Here is a 17,985-nt window from a genome sequence, read left to right as displayed (position 1 = left end):
CACCCAGTGAGACCTCTCAATCCACCTCTACACACACATGCCCAAATCAGAAACAAGAATTCTTACATTTTACGGAACGACACACAGCTGGTATTCATGGTCTCGCTTGCATTGAGCAGGTCACCATCGAGGAACATGAAGTAGGGATCCAGGCGGCCACTGAGCCACATGTCCACTTCTGTGTTGTTGCTGCTGGAAACTATAGTCGGCCACACACCAGCCAAGAGAGCTGCCTTGGTGTCATTTGGAAGGATGCCCTGCCAAAGGAAGGCCACAAAAATTTTTTTTGAGCATTAGAAATCAGGTGCTGCAAAGCCTGGATCTGCTAGAAAGTGAGAGGTAGAACATACAGGAGGATGAACTTTCAAAATCCACCTGAATGAGAAGAGTACATTACATTTCAATGTAACCCCAGTCTCACATTTTGGCCTTAGCTTGACCTCATGAGCTTCAGAGCTTGTCCAAAGCTTGTACAATAGTGTGGTTGAAACTTATATGCAATGTTATTTTCTAGAAAAAGAGATCCCGGAACTCACCATGAACACCTCCCTTGTTCTCTTATAATGGCAACGGCGCCCACCTGAGAGGTGCCATGGCAAATGTCAGGCTCAGAATCATAAGAACATCAGAAGAGGCCAATGACCCATCTGGTCCAGCATCCTATCTTACAGTGGTCCTGCTGGAAACCAGCATCCAGGATTCAAGCTTGGAGGCCCAAGAGCCCACCTTAAAACCAGAGACACCTTTTGCAAGCCCCCAACATCTTCTGCTGCTCAGATCCATATCTGACCTCTCTCAGAGGAAATCCCATTTCCCAACACTCCTCTGCACCACAACCCTCCTCTTCCTTTCTATCTCCATAAGCAGAAGGACTAAAGTTTTTGGGTGTTCTTATCCTACATAAAAGTAAAGACATTATGTCCAATCAGTTTTAAAATATGAGAATTGCATTTTTCCTATATGTTGCTATATCCCAGGTGTGGGGAATCTTTGGCCCTCCAGATGTTGCTGAACTACAACTCCCATCAGCCCAAGGAAGAATGTCCAATGGGAGGCATGATGAGAGTTGGAGTTCAGCATATCTGGAGGACCAAAGGTTCTCCACATCTGCTATATCTCCTCCTTTCTTCAGTGTGGATTTAAAAAAGAACAGAAACCATTTCTGTCATTTTCCCCCACTTACAGTAACATTCTTCTGGTTAAATTTATCAATAAAGGCTCCATTCTGCTTATAGTTCCGTAACACAGCAGTCAAGAAAGGCTTGTCATTGAGAAATCCCTCTCTGGCAAATAAGTCAGCCAGAGCATCTGGAGAGACTGTATTCACAATCTGAAAACAAAAGCATAAAAAACCACCATTATAATTTGAAAGAATAGACTTGGGTTATAAAAATGCAATTTAAAAAGAGGCTGGTTATTATACAAAAATAAATTATTTGTACAATGATTCTGCGCTGCAGTTGAGCAGGCTACAAAAACATTTATGCAGACCTTCAGAATAAATCTTCTCTTTGGTGCTATTTAAACAGTAGTTTTGTCTCATAAGCCTTGGGGAGCCACAAGCTGTACAGACCAAACAATGTGGAGGGGAAGGGAAACTTTATCATCATAAGGGCTGCATTCCCTTCTGGGCAACTTTCTAAGGGCCATGTGCCCATGGTGGGTGGGTCCAAAGGCAAAAGTGGGTGAAGCAACAACAGCTAAATTTACCTTCTTACAGTAGGATGGTTTCTACACACACACACACACACACACACACACACACACACACACACATCTCATTCGTGGTGCTGGCATCCTGACTACGAAATGCCTTTCCAAGACAAATTAAGCAATCTCCCTCCTTTCCTGCATTCAGGGAACATGTAAAGGCTTTTTATTTAAATAGCTATCATGGCTTTTGATCGATAGTGGTATGAAGATTTTACACTGCTGTTTTCAGCTCCTTTCTGCATCATGCTACAGTGTTGTTTTAAAATTCCTTTTATGTTATTTTGATAATCATGAGCTGCCCTCGACTCCCTTCAGGAAGAGGGGTAGCTTATAATGTGAAATAATAAATCATCGTAATGAACGAATAAATGCATCATCTTTCCATAAATGTTTTGACGGAACTGCAGCAGCAAAAGCACCTTTTGGAGGTCCGATGTGGGAATGAGGGTCTGCAGATCTTTCAGAGTCAGGAGGCTGGCAAAGCTCTGAAACATCTCTTCTAAGAAGACGGAGAAGCTGGAGTTTGCAGAGAAACAGCGGAGAGAAGAGTCTAAGAATCCAAAGGACAGGAAGGGGCAGGGAGAGAGAGAAGTGGATAAAAACAGTGAAATCTTTTAAATTTCATAACTTGGAGAACTGTAATGCCCCCTCCGCACCAAAAGAAAAACCATTATTAGAAACATTTGTCACAACAATTTCACAACTGATATTCAAATGCTATTTTTTAGCAATGAAGCTGAAGCTTTACAGTAGGTGAACATATCAGACGACACAGCGATTCTTCAAACAGCTCTTGTTTATTCACAGGCCAGAACAGAACTGAACTGAAGGGTTCAGCCAGCCTGCTTATATAGAGCTCCACTAGAACGCAACAGTAACCACTTTCTGTAACTATCCAATCACTGAACGTCACTTTCGATCCCTTATTTGCATATGTGGACCTGAACTATCTACAGTATCCCCCTGCTGGCTCAGGGTGAGAACTTCAGTACATATCAGAAACATTTGTCACAACAATTTCACAACTGATATTCAAATGCTATCTTTTAGCAATGAAGCTGGAGCTTTACAGTAATATTAATAATTAGCACTGATGCAGAGCACTTCAATGGGGCAAAGCATCTGCCTGGCCACGCAGTGAGTCCGTCTTTCCTGGTCCCAAGTTCAATCCCTGGCATCTCTAGGTGGGGCTGGGAGAGACCCCTGCCCTCAAACCTTGGAGAACCCCTGCCCATCAGTGTAGACAAGTCTGAGCTAGATGAACCAATAAGGTAAAGGTACCCCTGTCCGTACGGGCCAGTCTTGCCAGACTCTAGGGTTGTGCGCTCATCTCACTCTAGAGGCCGGGAGCCAGCGCTGTCCACAGACACTTCCGGGTCACGTGGCCAGCGTGACGAAGCTACTCTGGCGAGCCAGAGCCGCACACGGAAACGCTGTTTACCTTCCCGCTAGTAAGCGGTCCCTATTTATCTACTTGCACCCGGGGGTGCTTTCGAACTACTAGGTTGGCAGGCGCTGGGACCGAGCAACGGAAGCGCACCCCGCCGTGGGGATTCGAACCGCCGACCATATGATCGGCAAGTCCTAGGCGCTGAGGTTTAACCCACAGCGCCACCCGCGTCCCGAGATGAACCAATAGTCTGACTCAGAATAAGGCAGCTTCCTATGTTCTGATGTTTCTTCCTATGTTTTGCACATAGCAAGCCTTACAACAACCCTGTAAGGCAGAACGGTATTATTATCACCCATATTTCAGATTGGGATGGGGGTTCAAGTTGCAGGTGGCCTATAGCACCTACTCATCGCCGGAGACCTCAAAGACCATGCTGTTACCCAGCCATCATTATCAAATACTGACACATTCATACAAAACCACATGCAGTTCATGTATATAAACACACACACACACCAAACATGCATGCTTCTGCCTAGCAGCCTCAGGAAGCTCTGGCTTAACAGCTGTCTCATGCTCATAAACAATTTTTAATGATAGAATGATGGCTGGCTGACCAAAAAATGAGCAAGTCGATGCCTGCAGTTCAAATTCAATTCCTGAAGCTCTACAAGTTACAAGTGTCCACAGGGGTTATCTCTGCACTCTCCTTGGACTGGCCTTTGCCAACGTGATGCCCTCCAGATGTTTTTGACTAAAGTTCCCATCAGCCCCAGCCACCACAGCCATGTGGGTTGGGGATGATGGGAAACATGATCTTGAACAGGGGCTACTGTTTGATTTTGGGCTGAAACAGAGGTTGACCAGTGACATTTGCCTCTTTCAGCCCTGTGATTTTGTGTCAATTTTGCTTTTCCCCAAATCAAATGGGTGGGAACCGCATGTGTTTTGGCTCTACAGTATATAAATTCAAGCCCTGGATTACTGAGCTGTCAGACAACCTCATAGAACAGGGGCAGGGAAACATGTGTCACTCCAGCTGTTGTTAGAACCCAACTCCCATCAGCCCCAGCCAGCATGAGTAATGGTCAAGAATTATGGGAGTTGTAGTCTAACAGCATTGGGAGACCTGCGGGTTCCCTGTCACTGTTATAGGATGTTTGCCGCCCAGGCATGGGCCACTGATTAAGCTTTAAAAAAACTGAATTGGAGTTAGGGGTGGGAGAGAAATTCAATTCAGTTCACATCTGAAAGCAGATCTATCAAATTTTAATTTTCTAAAACATAGCTATCCTTTGAAATTTGTTCTTATCCAAATTTTAAAACACAGTTCTCCAACAAAATGTTTACAAACATGCATATATTATGCATAAAAAGGGAAGTATGCATAAAAATGAATATATTAGTGAAGATAGCATACAAAAGTGCATCATATTACAGAAAGCTGCTTGCAAAATATGTACACAAGTCAGAAGTACATATAAAAATGTGTAAAAATTCATGGTGGTGAATTTTCTCAAGAAGAGTTTTTCAAAAAAATAAATAAATCTCAGTTTACTGCAAAATGTGGAGAATTGAATTAGGAACTGTAAAAACGTGAGAAACTGAGGGAACTGAAATTCACAGAGTAATTGCAAAACATTTAAGAGTGGTCAGATTGGGTCCCTGAATTGCCAGAAACAGGCAGAATTGCCCCTTACCGTTAGAATTCAACCCTTTCAGATAAGGAAGCTGGAAAGACTGAAAGACTTCCTCTTGGAGCTGAGAACTCATCTTGGTAAACTGTGCATCGAGACCTTTAACGCTGGGAAGAAAAAGTATATTGTTGGACAGATTGGTGGGCAAAAGAGAAGAGAAAGAAAAAGATTAGTCTTCGTTCATGATTTTATATGCTTGTCCGGCTCCCCTTCCACAAAGGATAAGGGTGGGAGAGTAAATTGCACTCAGGAGAACCAGTGGGGTTGGGGAAATCACATTTTCAAATGATTGCAGTTTTGAGCGCTGGAAGTATGGATGTAAAGGAAGCAGTAATTTCCATTCCATCCTATCTCCATCACAGTCAGAGCTGTTTCCATTCCGCTACAGTTCGGCTTCTGCTAAAACCAACATTGTTCAACTCATTTTCCACTATGTTAAAACTAACATAATAAAATGTGTAATTAATGATGTAATTAATTTCAATTGAAGGGTGGAGTAAAAAGAAATGCAGAAAATAGCAGTCCTTTCCGGACTGAAAAACTTGATAATAGCTACAACTGCTCAGCTTGTGATTTCTGTTCATAACCTCCAATGGAACTGGGGGGAAATTCTGCTTTTCTGTTTTTGATGGGATTTGCTGGCACCCCTAGTTGGGGAAATGTGGTTTATTGTCTTCAAAAGACCTTCCCTTTTAGCTGTGGTGCAGGCAGACATTTTTAACCCCTGGTGAAATTGAAGGACATTGAGCAATGAAAGGGTAGCGTAGAGAGACTCTTGGTCATAGTCACAGCAACATGAACACAACCCATACATTGCCTGGTACTGTTTGCATCCCATTGTCTCGTTGTGAAGGCACTGAAGCATGTCGACAGAGATGGCCGAGATGAAAAGCCGAAGCCTCTTCTGGAACCAGGATGTCACAAAGGCTGTCTCATTGAAACGATCCTCATTTCTCAGCTTCTCATCCCACAGAGCCCTCAGTATGATAGTTTTCCATTTTGGGGAGATCAGGGAAGAGTTCATGATCTGGAAAGCAAAAAGCTGACCTTGAGGAGTTTATAGTTGGGAAACCGGAGCTCACGAGGAAGTGAAGAAAAAAGGCAGGGTGTGGAGTCATCATCATCATCATCATTTATTATTTATACCCCACCCATCTGAGCGGCTCCCAACAGGATTAACACATTTTTTATATATACCTTGCGATCAAATGCCTCCAGTGCTTTCTCCAGCTCCTCCCCATCCACTTCACTGAAGAGCACCCTGACTATATCTAATGAAACCTCCTCACTCGTCTTCCTTAGCACAAGTTCCAAGGCGCCAACGATGAAAGTGCTGTTCACTTCAGTCAGGTTCTGGAGCTGAGGAGAGAAATGGGGGAACCTTCGCAATATTGCCTCTTGTGTACAGGAAGACAGCGGAGGCCTATTCGTTAAAAGGAACAGGGCCCTGGTCCCACCCCCACACCCCTGCAGAGGGACTAACTGAACAATGGCAGGGCTGGGTGGAGGGACTGCTCTGCCTCATCCAAACCCCCGCCAGCCCAACCAATTGGGGATTTTGGATTCCAGCCATTTCCTCTGATGGAAGTTAAGCTATGGAACTTGCTGCCAGAGGGAGGCAGTAGAAGCCACCTACCTAGGAGTAGACAAAAGTCATGAAGGAGAGGGCTATCAGTGGCTTCTAGCCATAATGGCTATGGTCTGCCTCCACAGTTGGAGGCAGCAATGCTTTTGAACTCCAGTTGGAGGAAAGCACAGGAGGTGAAAGAGCTTGAAACCTGCTTGCGGGCTTCCCATGGAGGTTTCTGGTTGGCCCCTGTGAGAACAGGATGCTGGACTTAGATGGACCATTGGCCTGAACCAGCAGGCTGTTCTCATGTTCTTAGTATTCCTTCCAGCCTGCTAGGTAAAGCCCAGTTTGGCTTCTACCAATGTGTGTGTGTGTAGTTTAGGGGGGGTGTTGTTGTTTTGCCTTGCACACCACCTACTCCTAGTGGGCTTGCCACAAACACAGCAGTGGTGTGAATTGAGTACCACTCCCAGCGTACTTTCTGGGGGCCCTGCACATGAGCAGATCTTTATTTGGTTCTGAAAACGTAGCACGGGGATGTAAACCACTTACATTGTCGCATACAATATGGGTGAGGTTTGGTGATGTTTTGACATCCATCCTGGGAACAAACAGAGGTGGGGGGAGGGGGAGAGAAATACACATAGGCTGAACAGGTAACAATTCAAAGGAGGCTGCCTAAATTCCACTGGTGGATTAGAGTGAGACAGTTTCTATAGCCTGCAGTACACAAGGGTGTGCCTGATCCAGATTCCATCTATAGCTCTGGAATTCCCCCATCCCAAGAAAGTAGAGTCATATTTTCCAAGGAGGTCCCTCTTTCTCCTCCCAGTTTCTTACTATTTATGGGTCTTCTTAGTTCAATTTTCTGCTGTCTGATTAGTAGCTGTGATGAGCTATTAGCTGCGATTCCAGTGCAGTGGTACCTCGGGTTACATACGCTTCAGGTTACATACGCTTCAGGTTACAGACTCCGCTAACCCAGAAATAGCGCTTCAGGTTAAGAACTTTGCTTCAGGATGAGAACAGAAATCGTGCTCTGGCGGCTCGGCGGCAGCAGGAGGCCCCATTAGCTAAAGTGGTGCTTCAGGTTAAGAACAGTTTCAAGTTAAGTATGGACCTCCAGAACAAATTAAGTACTTAACCCGAGGTACCACTGTATTGCAGGGGGTTTCACAAGATAACCCTCCAGGTCCCCTTCCAACTCTAGAATTCTATGCCCAGCCCACTACTTTTTAAAGCACAAGAAAACTCCACATACACACGCACCACACTCTTTTACAGCCCATCTCTTGACCTCGCCTAACCAGAAGCCTAACCCAACCCATCTTCCTTGCCTGCCTTCCATTTTGGAACTGACTTCAGCTTGGTTTCCCAGCTATACATCTACCTCATCCAGCAATGCCAGTTATTATGCATTGCCCCCTGCAAAAGAAAGATGGGTGGGGTGGGGGGGCCATAGATACAGAGCATTGCTTTGCATCCATCTGAAACCCTGGAGAGCCACTGCCAGTCAGTGTGACCAGTACTGAGGCAGAGAGACCAAGGCAGCTTCCTATGTTATGTTCCTAAGATTTGCAATTGTAATTTTATATGTGACAAATGCAAACTTAGGAAGATGGTTCTGAATCTAGGGTCCCAAACCTGGCCCTCATAGGCACCTCCCTTGGTGTCCATCAAGACCTCCTGTCCCCGTCCCCCTGGTTCTTTTTTTAATTTTTGTATCTTAAAAATAAGGGGTTTGGGCTGCTCGCACTTTAGAAATACCTCTCTATGTCTCCACAGACTTCTGAAGCTGTTGCAAAAAGAAAAGAAAAAGAAGTTTAGCCAAGTTTCTTCTACAGTTCCCCAAAATGACTATCCTTTGATGCTGTATATGAGACACTGTAAGTTTCACATACCATTAATCTTAGCAGCAGGGCACTAGAAGAAAAGAAAAAGAGGCATTATTATAATAATAGTATATTAATTCCTAATTTAATATGTTGCTATTGGTGACCATGCAACCATGTACCATTCCCTGAATTCACAATCTCCTTGTGTGCCTGTAGTACAGAATAAAGAAGCCTCTCTTTTTTAAGTGTCTAGTCTTTATGATTGCAAAATTAACAAATGTTTTAACACACAAGGCAATATAAGTGTGTGTGTGTGTGTGTGTGTGTGTGTGTGTGTATAACATTATTCCCCCTCAGCTGTTGGGAAGGGAACATGATTGTTCTATTTTATTTTATTTTTTAAATGGGAGCACAGCTTCAAAAAGTTTTAAGAATCCTTTCTCTACAGCAGCTGTCCTCAGCTACAGCTCCCATATGCCACAGCTAGCATGGCTGTTTTTCCCCAGTGGCTGGTCATTCTACTCAAGCCCTGCCCTCCTTCTGGTCAAGGGTTTAGAGGAGCCTTCGCTCATGTGCTGCCCTCCAGCTCACTAGCTGGGACTCATGGGGGTTGTAGTCCAAAATATCTGGAAGGCACCAGATCAGGGAAGGCTGTTCTGCTGTGTCACCTCCTGCTGAAATATGGTTGACACCCCATTTTCTCCAGAAGGTCACCATCGTGCAAGCCCCCACCAGGATTCCTTAGTGCTGAAGCATCATCCAGCCCAACCAATCCTTGCCATTCCGTCCTTAGAAAAATTCAGAGGGCGATGTGCACGCAATTTAAAATATGCAATTCAGGGAGAGGCCCCATCACAGAGGAAGAAAAATACCAGACAGACATTTTAATTTACAACCAATGGGTGGGAATGAAGTTTTGCTTAGCTGCTGGCTTCCTTGGTGAAGCAAGCCCTGATAACAGCAGACCCCAAAGACCAGGTTAGGGAAGCTCCTGGGTGAGGTCAGAAGGGAGTGTAAGGGACTTACAGATGCAGTTTCCACCATGTGTAGCAAGAGCCCTGTAAAAAGAGAGGGGGGAGGAGAGAGAGGCAACATTACTGAAAACACCTAGGGATACATGAAGCCCCTTTATATGGTCAGGCCATTTGGTTCAGCATAGTCTTTTGACAACAGATTTTGAGGTTCTTCTCAGGCAGAGGCCTTACACCGAGATCCTTTGGGCTGGAGATGCCGAGGACTGAACCCACCGCCTTCCACATGTGAAGCAGGTGCTCTACCAACTGAGCCACGGCCCTTCCTTTAAGACATAGGAACACAGGAAGCTACCTGATACAGAGTCAACCCAAGGGTCCATCTAGCTCAGTATTGTCTACTAGCTTCAGGGAGGGAGTCTTCTCCAGCCCTACCTGGAGATGATGGGGATTGAACCTGGGGCCTTCTGCCCGCAAAGCAGATGCTCTGCCACTGAGCCACAGCCCAGCCCTTTGGGAATATATGATGAAGATGCTTTATGGCAGGTCAGACCATTGGTTCATCTAATTCAGTCCTGTTTACAATGAGTGGCAGAACTTCTTCATGCAGGGAATACCTGGAGTTGCTGGGGATTGAACCTGGGACCTTCTGCATGCAAAGCAGGGGCCCTGCCAACTTTGCTATGGCCCTTCCCCAAAGAAAACGGAACATGGGAATCTTCCTTATACTGAATCAGAACATCAGTCCATCTAGCTCAGCATTGTTTGCATTGGTCTAAAATCTCTTGCAGGGAGTTGGTAATAATAATAATAATATTATAATAATAATAATATAAAAGGTAAAGGTAAAGGTACCCCTGCCCGTACGGGCCAGTCTTGACAGACTCTAGGGTTGTGCGCTCATCTCACTCTAGAGGCCGGGAGCCAGCGCTGTCCGCAGACACTTCCGGGTCACGTGGCCAGCGTGACAAGCTGCATCTGGCGAGCCAGTGCAGCACACGGAAACACTGTTTACCTTCCCACTAGTAAGCGGTCCCTATTTATCTACTTGCACCCGGGGGTGCTTTCGAACTGCTAGGTTGGCAGGCGCTGGGACCGAGCAGCGGGAGCGCACCCTGCCGCGGGGATTCGAACTGCCGACCATGCGATCGGCAAGTCCTAGGCACTGAGGTTTTACCCACAGCGCCACCCGCGTCCCAATAATAATAATATAATTTATTATTTATACCCCACCCATCTGGCTTGGTTTCCGCAGCCACTCTGGGCGGCTTCCAGCAGAATATTAAATACAATGATTCATCAACTATTAAAAGCTTCCCTAAACAGGGCTGCCTTCAGATGTCTTCTAAAAGTCTGGTAGTTGTTTTTCTCTTTGACATCTAGTGGGAGGGCGTTCCACAGGGTGGGTGCCACTACAGAGAAGGCCCTCTGCCTGGTTCCCTGTAACTTGGCTTCTTGCAGCAAGGGAACTGCCAGAAGGCCCTCGGTGCTGGACCTCAGTGTCCGGGCAGAATGATGGGGGTGGAGATGCTCCTTCAGGTATACTGGGCAGAGGCCGTTTAGGGCTTTAAAGGTCAGCACCAACACTTTGAATTGTGCCTGGAAACCGGAAACTTTGAATTGTGCCCGGGACCTATGGCAAGGGAGATGAGTCCAGGTGCCAGAGTATTTCATAACTTTGTTAGGTTGACTTCCTTTTACTAGAAGTAGGTTGACGCTCTCTGAAGAGAAGGTATGCGAAGTGGGAAATATATTGGGGGAGCAACAGCGACTCACCGAGGTAAAGGCCAAATGCTGCCAGCAGGAAGGAATTGCGACACACCAACGCCATGATGAGTCTCGGCTAGAAACTGGAAAAGGAAAAGAGGGACCATAAAATCATAGAAATGTCGAGTTGGAAGGGCTCTAAAGGGGCATCTAGTGATCATGAGTGATCATGTGCTGATCACCACAGACACATCAACATTAAAGGGTGTTGAAACAACTCTATAATTTTCAAATTAAGTTACAGAGTTTGAAGGGGATAAAGGCAGAAATGTCAGAAAATCCCAATGGAAACAGAAACAGGAGTGAAAACCGCAGGGGGCGTTGCTTATTAGTTCCATGACCAAATGAAAACCAAACCGGTAGGTATGAGGAGTATTCCCTGCTGTTGCTTTTGGTGCACAAATGATACATAATTGATTACTTTCCCCCTCCCATTTGCATTGTGTTTCCTTTGCATTGAAATGAATGGCATGGAACAACACAATGCAAACATCAATAATTCTAGAATTAATTACGTAAAATTTCTGCTTAGCCGACGGCAAGACAAATAGCACTAAATTAACTTAAATTTTGCAGCAAGGAACGGTGGACCAGACCCACATCAATCTTGCCTAGCATGCCACCTTCGATGGCTGATGGTCAGATGCCTATCAGACCTCACAAGCCACAAAAGAAGGTAGACAATAATAGACATCTTCTGTATTTGAAGGCTTCCTTATCAGCTCCAATAGGTGCTGATTAGAGCTCAGCCAAAATTTGTCCGAAGACATATCCCCCAGGAAACGTCTTTTTCTCACCCCCCCTGAGGGAGGGTGGCAGGGAGGCAACTTTGCAAACTTTTCTCTGAATTATTTTCCATCACAGACACACTCTGCGAAGGTGCTGAATCTGAGGCATAGCAGACAATACAAAGCACAGTTGCGGCTGCTGTCCCTTTCAGCAGCAAAAGGAATGAAAATATTAACTGTTTAACTATTTAACTATTGCCAGATTCTGGAAAGAGCTAAAGGGTACAGGGTTGGATTATTGGTATGGGAGAATGTGGAGGTTAGCTTTAGTGGAGAAACTTAAATAATGTTATGAGATTCTTTTTGAAAGCGGGAAGGAGGCTGGATGCTGAGAGCCTTTGAACCCCTGGATCCAGCAAGTGTTAACAGAGGAACATAGCAAAGGGGCTCTGTGTGAGACGGGCAGATGGGTGGAGCCACCCCCCAACTCATGAATAGTTAGAATGACAAAGCCAGACTTGACAGCTAGAGAAAAAAGCAGCAAGCTGGAGAGAAATTCTGAGCAATGTTTGATTTCTGTTTGAATTCAAGGCTGCAGCTATTGGAGAAACAAGGCCCTTTTTGGGGTGTCAGTGCTGTGAATCCTTCCATCATAGGCTCTAATTGTATATATGTGTAAATTAATCATATATCCTAAAGACACCACAATCTCTGGTATTCCTCATTTCCAAATGAAACACAAACCCTGGGTAAAGGCCAGGAACCCCTGGAATCTCACATCACTCAGAGATTGGGGTGACATGAAACAATATAAATTGAAGGCAATTTAGGGGGCAAGCAAAGGATGATTACTTCTGGAGGTAAAGCAGATGCTCTCCCCCTTTGTTGTCATTTAGTTGTGTCCAACTCTTCATGACCCCATGGACCAGAGTATTTCATGAGAGTCCCATGGACTGCAAGAAGATCAAACCTCTCCATTCTTAAGGAAATCAGCCCTGAGTGCTCACTGGAAGGACAGATCCTGAAGCTGAGGCTCCAGTACTTTGGCCACCTCATGAGAAGAGAAGACTCCGTGGAAAAGACCCTGATGTTGGGAAAGATGGAGGGCACAAAGAGAAGGGGACAACAGAGGGCAAGATGGTTGGACAGTGTTCTCAAAGCTACCAGCATGGGTTTGACCAAACTGCGGGAGGCAGTGGAAGACAGGAGTGCCTGGCATGCTCTGGTCCATGGGGTCACGAAGAGTCGGACATCTGTTTTGCCTGCAGAGCATCTGTTTTGCCTGCAGAAGACCCAAGGTACAATCCCTGGCATCCCTGGGTAGGGTTCAGAGAGACCCCTGCTCAGTTCCTCGAAAGCCACTGCCAGTCAGTGGGGAGAATACTGAGTTATATGAATCTCAACAGTTTGATTCAGTATAAGGAAACTTCCCAAGTTTCTATGTACCACTTTTTATGATACCGCTTTGCTTGTTTTGATGTTGTCTTTTTTGCATATCACATAGAGATTTTTAATTCTGAGCAGTTTATAAATGCTTCTGAATAAATAAATAAATAAGCATTTTGATCTGCATACGGAGTAATGCATTTCTTTTTCATCCTGTGTCAAAGTTTTAGAATGCTGTACAGTGTGGTCACCAACTTCTTGCTGAACTAGAACTACAGCATATAGGTTGAGAAAGAACAGAAGATCATCTGAACGATGAAACAATGAAAAAATAAATTAATCTAGTTTAGGGAAATCAAAGGCAAAGGGGGGTCTGGAACCCTTAATAGTTAATGGTGTCCAACCAGTGCATATTTCCATCCTTATCTGGATTTGGTATTATTTCCATCCTTCAAAACCATAGTAACAATTATTATTATTTTATAACGTGCCATCGGTGTATGTCATGCTTTACAGAATCTCAACAAGCAGATCTCTGCCCCCAAGGAACCTACAAAGTAAGAAATCAAAGATTGTGGTACGGGGGAGAAGCAGAAATCGAAGCAGGAATGAGGTGAAAGTGAAATATTTCAGGAAAGGCTGCAAGCAGACTGAATCTTCACCTACCTGTATGTAGCAAAGCCCACCTTCCAGAGGAGACAGGTATCCCTGAGATGAATAATGTAAAAGAACAGGTCTTTGCCAGCCTGTCCTGATCTTATCCCTCGAGGGCGTGGGATGTCGGAGGGGACAGGGTGTGACAAGTGTCAGCTTTCCACTAAACCTTCGGAAAGGGCCAGAACTGGGCTGGGCGTTGACCCTGCCTCCGTCATTTGCTCAGATTATGTAGAACTGCTGCAACTTTGGTCACATTCAGCTTCAGAAACCCTCCACAATCCTGGTGGAAATTGTTCAGTATACTGTTTATATTGCTAAAGGCGCATTCTCCCTTTGGCAGTAAAAATGCAAAAAAATAAAATAGAAAATGAATGGAGCCTTACATGCAGCTAAGTTCTGCTCAAAGTAGACCCATTGAAATTAAAGAACCAAAGTTGACCATGCCCATTAACTTCAGTGGGTCTACTCTGAGTAGGACTAGCATGGGACACAACAGTCAACTTGATGCCCTTTCATGATACCTAAGAACAGCTGCCTGAGGCGACTGCCTCATTATGCCTAGTGGTATGGCCTGCCCCACAGCTGTTGAAACAAGCTTATCAGATCACTTTAATGTGTGTTCTCAAACTTTTGTCTACGTATTTCAATTGCTACAGAAGGCAGAGGAGCTGCGAGCTAGCCAAAAGCGGCAACTATTTGTGGTTAGTACCACATATGAAGGTGATGTATACAAAGTCAGACTATTGCCACAGGCCACATCCACGCCATACATTTAAAGCTTTATTATACCACATTTCCTGTCATGGCTTCCCTTAAAGAATTCTGGGAACTGTAAAGCGTTAAGGGTGCAGAGAGTTGTTAGGAGACTCCCTCAATCCCTCTTCCCAGGGAACTCTGGAAATTGTAGCTCTGAATTCATCACACGCAGAACCGTTTTCCTTCTGCTGCAGTTCATCTCCTGCCAGCAACTATTCATCCACTGTCCACTGTGGCAACACTTTACATAATTAATTATGTAACTACATTGCCTTCACATTATTCCACTCCATTCAACCCAAAGGAAACGCAACGCAAAAGGAGGGGAGGTCACCAATTACGTATCGTTTGTGGACTAAAAGCAACAGCAGCAGCAAATACCAACAGCATTCATTGGATTGGTTTCCATTCTGGTCCTGAGATGAGAAAGCAAACATTGGCAATTTCCAGACCCATTTTCATCAGAATCCTCCAGTCCTAATAGTGGGGTCAGTCCTGCTTCCCATGTCCGGCTTCCGGTGGTGTGTGGTGTGTGCGATTCTTCATGCTTTCTTGCAAAGACAACTCCCTGGTTATAAAACTTTCAAAACCTGCTGGACCTGATGTTATCTCGAGGGAGATAACCCACACCCTCTGGCCTTGTGTGTGAGGGAGAATGAGAACTCAGAATGGGCACCTTGGCTGCTCCTTATTTACTTACCAAAAAGGCAGCATCTATAAAAACAGGACGACAAGGAACACACTTAATCTGAGCCAGCCCCAAACCCTGCTCCTCCCATGTCAATATGAGAATAAGTCCACATTCACAGCATGCATTTAAAGCATTGTGATACCACATTATTTAGTAGTAGTAGTAGTAGTAGTATACCACCTTTCATCCAAAAATCACAGGGCAGTTCACAACATAAAAATAGAAAATGAGAAAACAAAATGCATACTAAAACTAGAACAAGAACAAACCAAGAACCCCTCTCCCACAAGCACATTTAAAAGAGCATAGAATGTTAATCAGCCAAAGGCCTGGTTAAAGCAGTCATAGCTTCTACCAAAGAATTCTGGGAGCTGTAGTTTGTGAAGGTACTGAGAACTACTAGGAGCCCCCCTATTCTCCTCCCACATCTACCGTTCCCATGACTGTTAAAAGCAATATGATCCTGCTATAGACATACGGTGTGGTGTGGACTGAATGCCTCAGAGAATGTGCAAAATGCTTGCCCTGAACTTAGGAAAGGGGGAGAAAATTGGTGCAGTTTGCATTTAAAACTGTTGGCAAAACAATACGCAAATCAAAACCCAACTATTTTTTGAAACTTGCACTTCTCCAGATTTTGCCGTTCAGTTCTCCAGCCAAGTAATGTGTACAAAAGTGCATATAATTTGGTTAAGTGTGTGTCAAAATGTGTACATTGGTGGGAACAAAATAATTAAAAGATTGCATTAAGGGAAATTTTGCTTTTTGCAAAATAGCATACAAATGCGTGTGTGGTAGGAGAAAACCACACAAAAAACGCTGACAAGTTTTCATGATGTTTTTCTTTTTAGGAACAAATTGTAAACTGATGTAGAAATGTGGAGTCCAGAACTTCACATTGGAAAAATCAGAAACAGAAATTGACAGATCCTCCTGTGCCTACAGAGGGACGCGGGTGGCGCTGTGGGTAAAACCTCAGCGCCTAGGACTTGCCGATCATATGGTCGGCGGTTCGAATCCCCGCGGCGGGGTGAGCTCCCGTCGTTCGGTCCCAGCTCCTGCCCACCTAGCAGTTCGAAAGCACACTTAAGTGCAAGTAGATAAATAGGTACCGCTTTCTAGTGGGAAGGTAAACGGCGTTTCCGTGTGCTGCGCTGGTGCTGGCTCGCCAGAGCAGCTTCGTCACGCTGGCCACGTGACCCGGAAGTGTCTTCGGACAGCGCTGGCCCCCGGCCTCTTAAGCGAGATGGGCGCGCAACCCCAGAGTCGGTCACAACTGGCCCGTACGGGCAGGGGTACCTTTACCTTTACCTGTGCCTACATAGAATCATAGAGTTCAAAGGGTCCGTATTTGAACCCTCCCCAAGCCACACCCCTCACTCCCTGGAGTGTTTTTCCCCGGCTTGAAAGTGTCTTTGACCTCTTGCTTTCCTGAATGGAGGCTGCAGAGGGGTGTTTGAGTGTGTGCAGAAACTACCTTGCTATACTATGGTTCAAATGTACATCAATTGCACCACCTGTTTTTGCCTCTGTCCCCAGCCCATCACTCGCATGTGGCCCTTCAAAGTCTGTTTTGGTGGGAATGTGGCCCTCAGTCTGAAAAAAAAGGTTCCCCAGCCTTGCCCTACCAGGTAGGAGTATACTGGAAGGGGAGAAATAAGAGTTGGATAGGAGCATGCCAGGAAGTTAAAAAACTGTCCTCTGTGTGTGCTACGTGGGACAATTTCAGGAGGGAGGAAAGGGGGAAAGGACACTTCTCAGAGGCACTCTCTGCCCTTCCTCTCTTTTATACAGCAAAAAAATATATGCTCCTGGCCAGCCCCAAACCTGAACCCTGCATTGTCATGTTAACACAGAAGCAGAAAGCCTCAGAAAGTGGGTAGGATAACCCCCTTCCCTATACTATACTACCTTATCCTACCAACCAACACCTGCTACAAGACTCCTGTTCCAGGCTAGCAGAGACCGTGTTGATACACTGCAACTTTTTGTTGCAGTAGCAGCACCCCCGCATTATCCGTACGCAAGCAAACATAAGCAGCTGCTTTCCACTGAGTCAGTCTTTTTATGTTCTGGCATTGCCTTGTTGAATTTTCCTCAGCTTGTTGATAATGGGGAAACTCGTTCGTTTCGAAGCAGGTCAGCCAAGTTTGCCTGGGCTTCAGAGAATTCCAGCCTGGCCAGTACGGGCTCATTCTTTACTGGCCGCTCCTAATGTGCCCTGGCATTCCTTGGGTCACCCTGGCTTCCTCCCTCCGAAGAAATGATTGGCTTTGCAAGGCCATTTGACCAAAGGCTCGAGCAAACCCAGACGGCCTCCATTCTCATGGTCATTTACCTGAGGGAAACAGTATTTTCGACCCACCCATTTTGCACACCTGGAAACAAAACAAAAAAATAGTGCTCCATTGCAGGAGGGCTCCAGTGGACATTTGACCCTGAGTGTGAACTCCTAGCACAGGAAGAGACACAGAGAAAACTGGGTGGGAAATGCCGCAAGAGGAACTCTATGTTTAGAACATAATATGCCCATGGCAGGTATCTGGAATATTAGTCAGTGCCGGGGTGGATGGTCTGTGTTGGGGTGGAGCAAAGGAGAGCAATCTCCTAGGAATTCAGCAGGGAGCCTCAGGCAAGCCTCCCTCTCTCACGCTCATTGCGCTGTGCTGAAATCTGTCCTTTGAACACAGGAAGCTGCCATCTAGCTCAGTATTGTCTACACTGAGCGGCAGAAGCTCTCCAGATTTCAGGCAGCGGCACTCTCTCCCAGTCCTACCTAGAGGTGCCATTGGGGATTGAACTTGGGACTTTTTCTATGCGA

At 45.4% G+C, this 17,985-nt stretch overlaps 1 protein-coding gene across 1 annotated transcript in view; it reads right to left on the bottom strand.

Annotated features, from left to right (window-relative positions):
- The window catches only part of LOC114584579 (uncharacterized), a 35,650-nt gene extending 21,793 nt beyond the window's left edge, over positions 1–13,857 (bottom strand). Inside the window, exons 1-12 of the mRNA XM_028706566.2 lie at positions 13,727–13,857; positions 10,956–11,029; positions 9,235–9,266; positions 8,275–8,296; positions 8,141–8,168; positions 6,926–6,974; positions 6,001–6,162; positions 5,616–5,830; positions 4,807–4,910; positions 2,133–2,263; positions 1,184–1,330; positions 67–257 (exon numbers count right to left, since the gene is read on the bottom strand). Of these exons, the coding sequence (XP_028562399.2) occupies positions 67–257; positions 1,184–1,330; positions 2,133–2,263; positions 4,807–4,910; positions 5,616–5,830; positions 6,001–6,162; positions 6,926–6,974; positions 8,141–8,168; positions 8,275–8,296; positions 9,235–9,266; positions 10,956–11,010 (1,136 nt within the window). The 5' untranslated portion in view covers positions 11,011–11,029; positions 13,727–13,857. The remainder of the gene's footprint in view (positions 1–66; positions 258–1,183; positions 1,331–2,132; positions 2,264–4,806; positions 4,911–5,615; positions 5,831–6,000; positions 6,163–6,925; positions 6,975–8,140; positions 8,169–8,274; positions 8,297–9,234; positions 9,267–10,955; positions 11,030–13,726) is intronic.
- Between the last annotated feature and the right edge of the window lie 4,128 nt (positions 13,858–17,985).

The sequence above is a fragment of the Podarcis muralis genome, chromosome 14 (assembly GCF_964188315.1).
Source record: "Podarcis muralis chromosome 14, rPodMur119.hap1.1, whole genome shotgun sequence".
NCBI classification, from domain to species: Eukaryota; Metazoa; Chordata; class Lepidosauria; order Squamata; family Lacertidae; genus Podarcis; species Podarcis muralis.
Note: the sequence above shows the minus strand (reverse complement) of the source record. Positions and strands in the feature narration are given on the sequence as shown.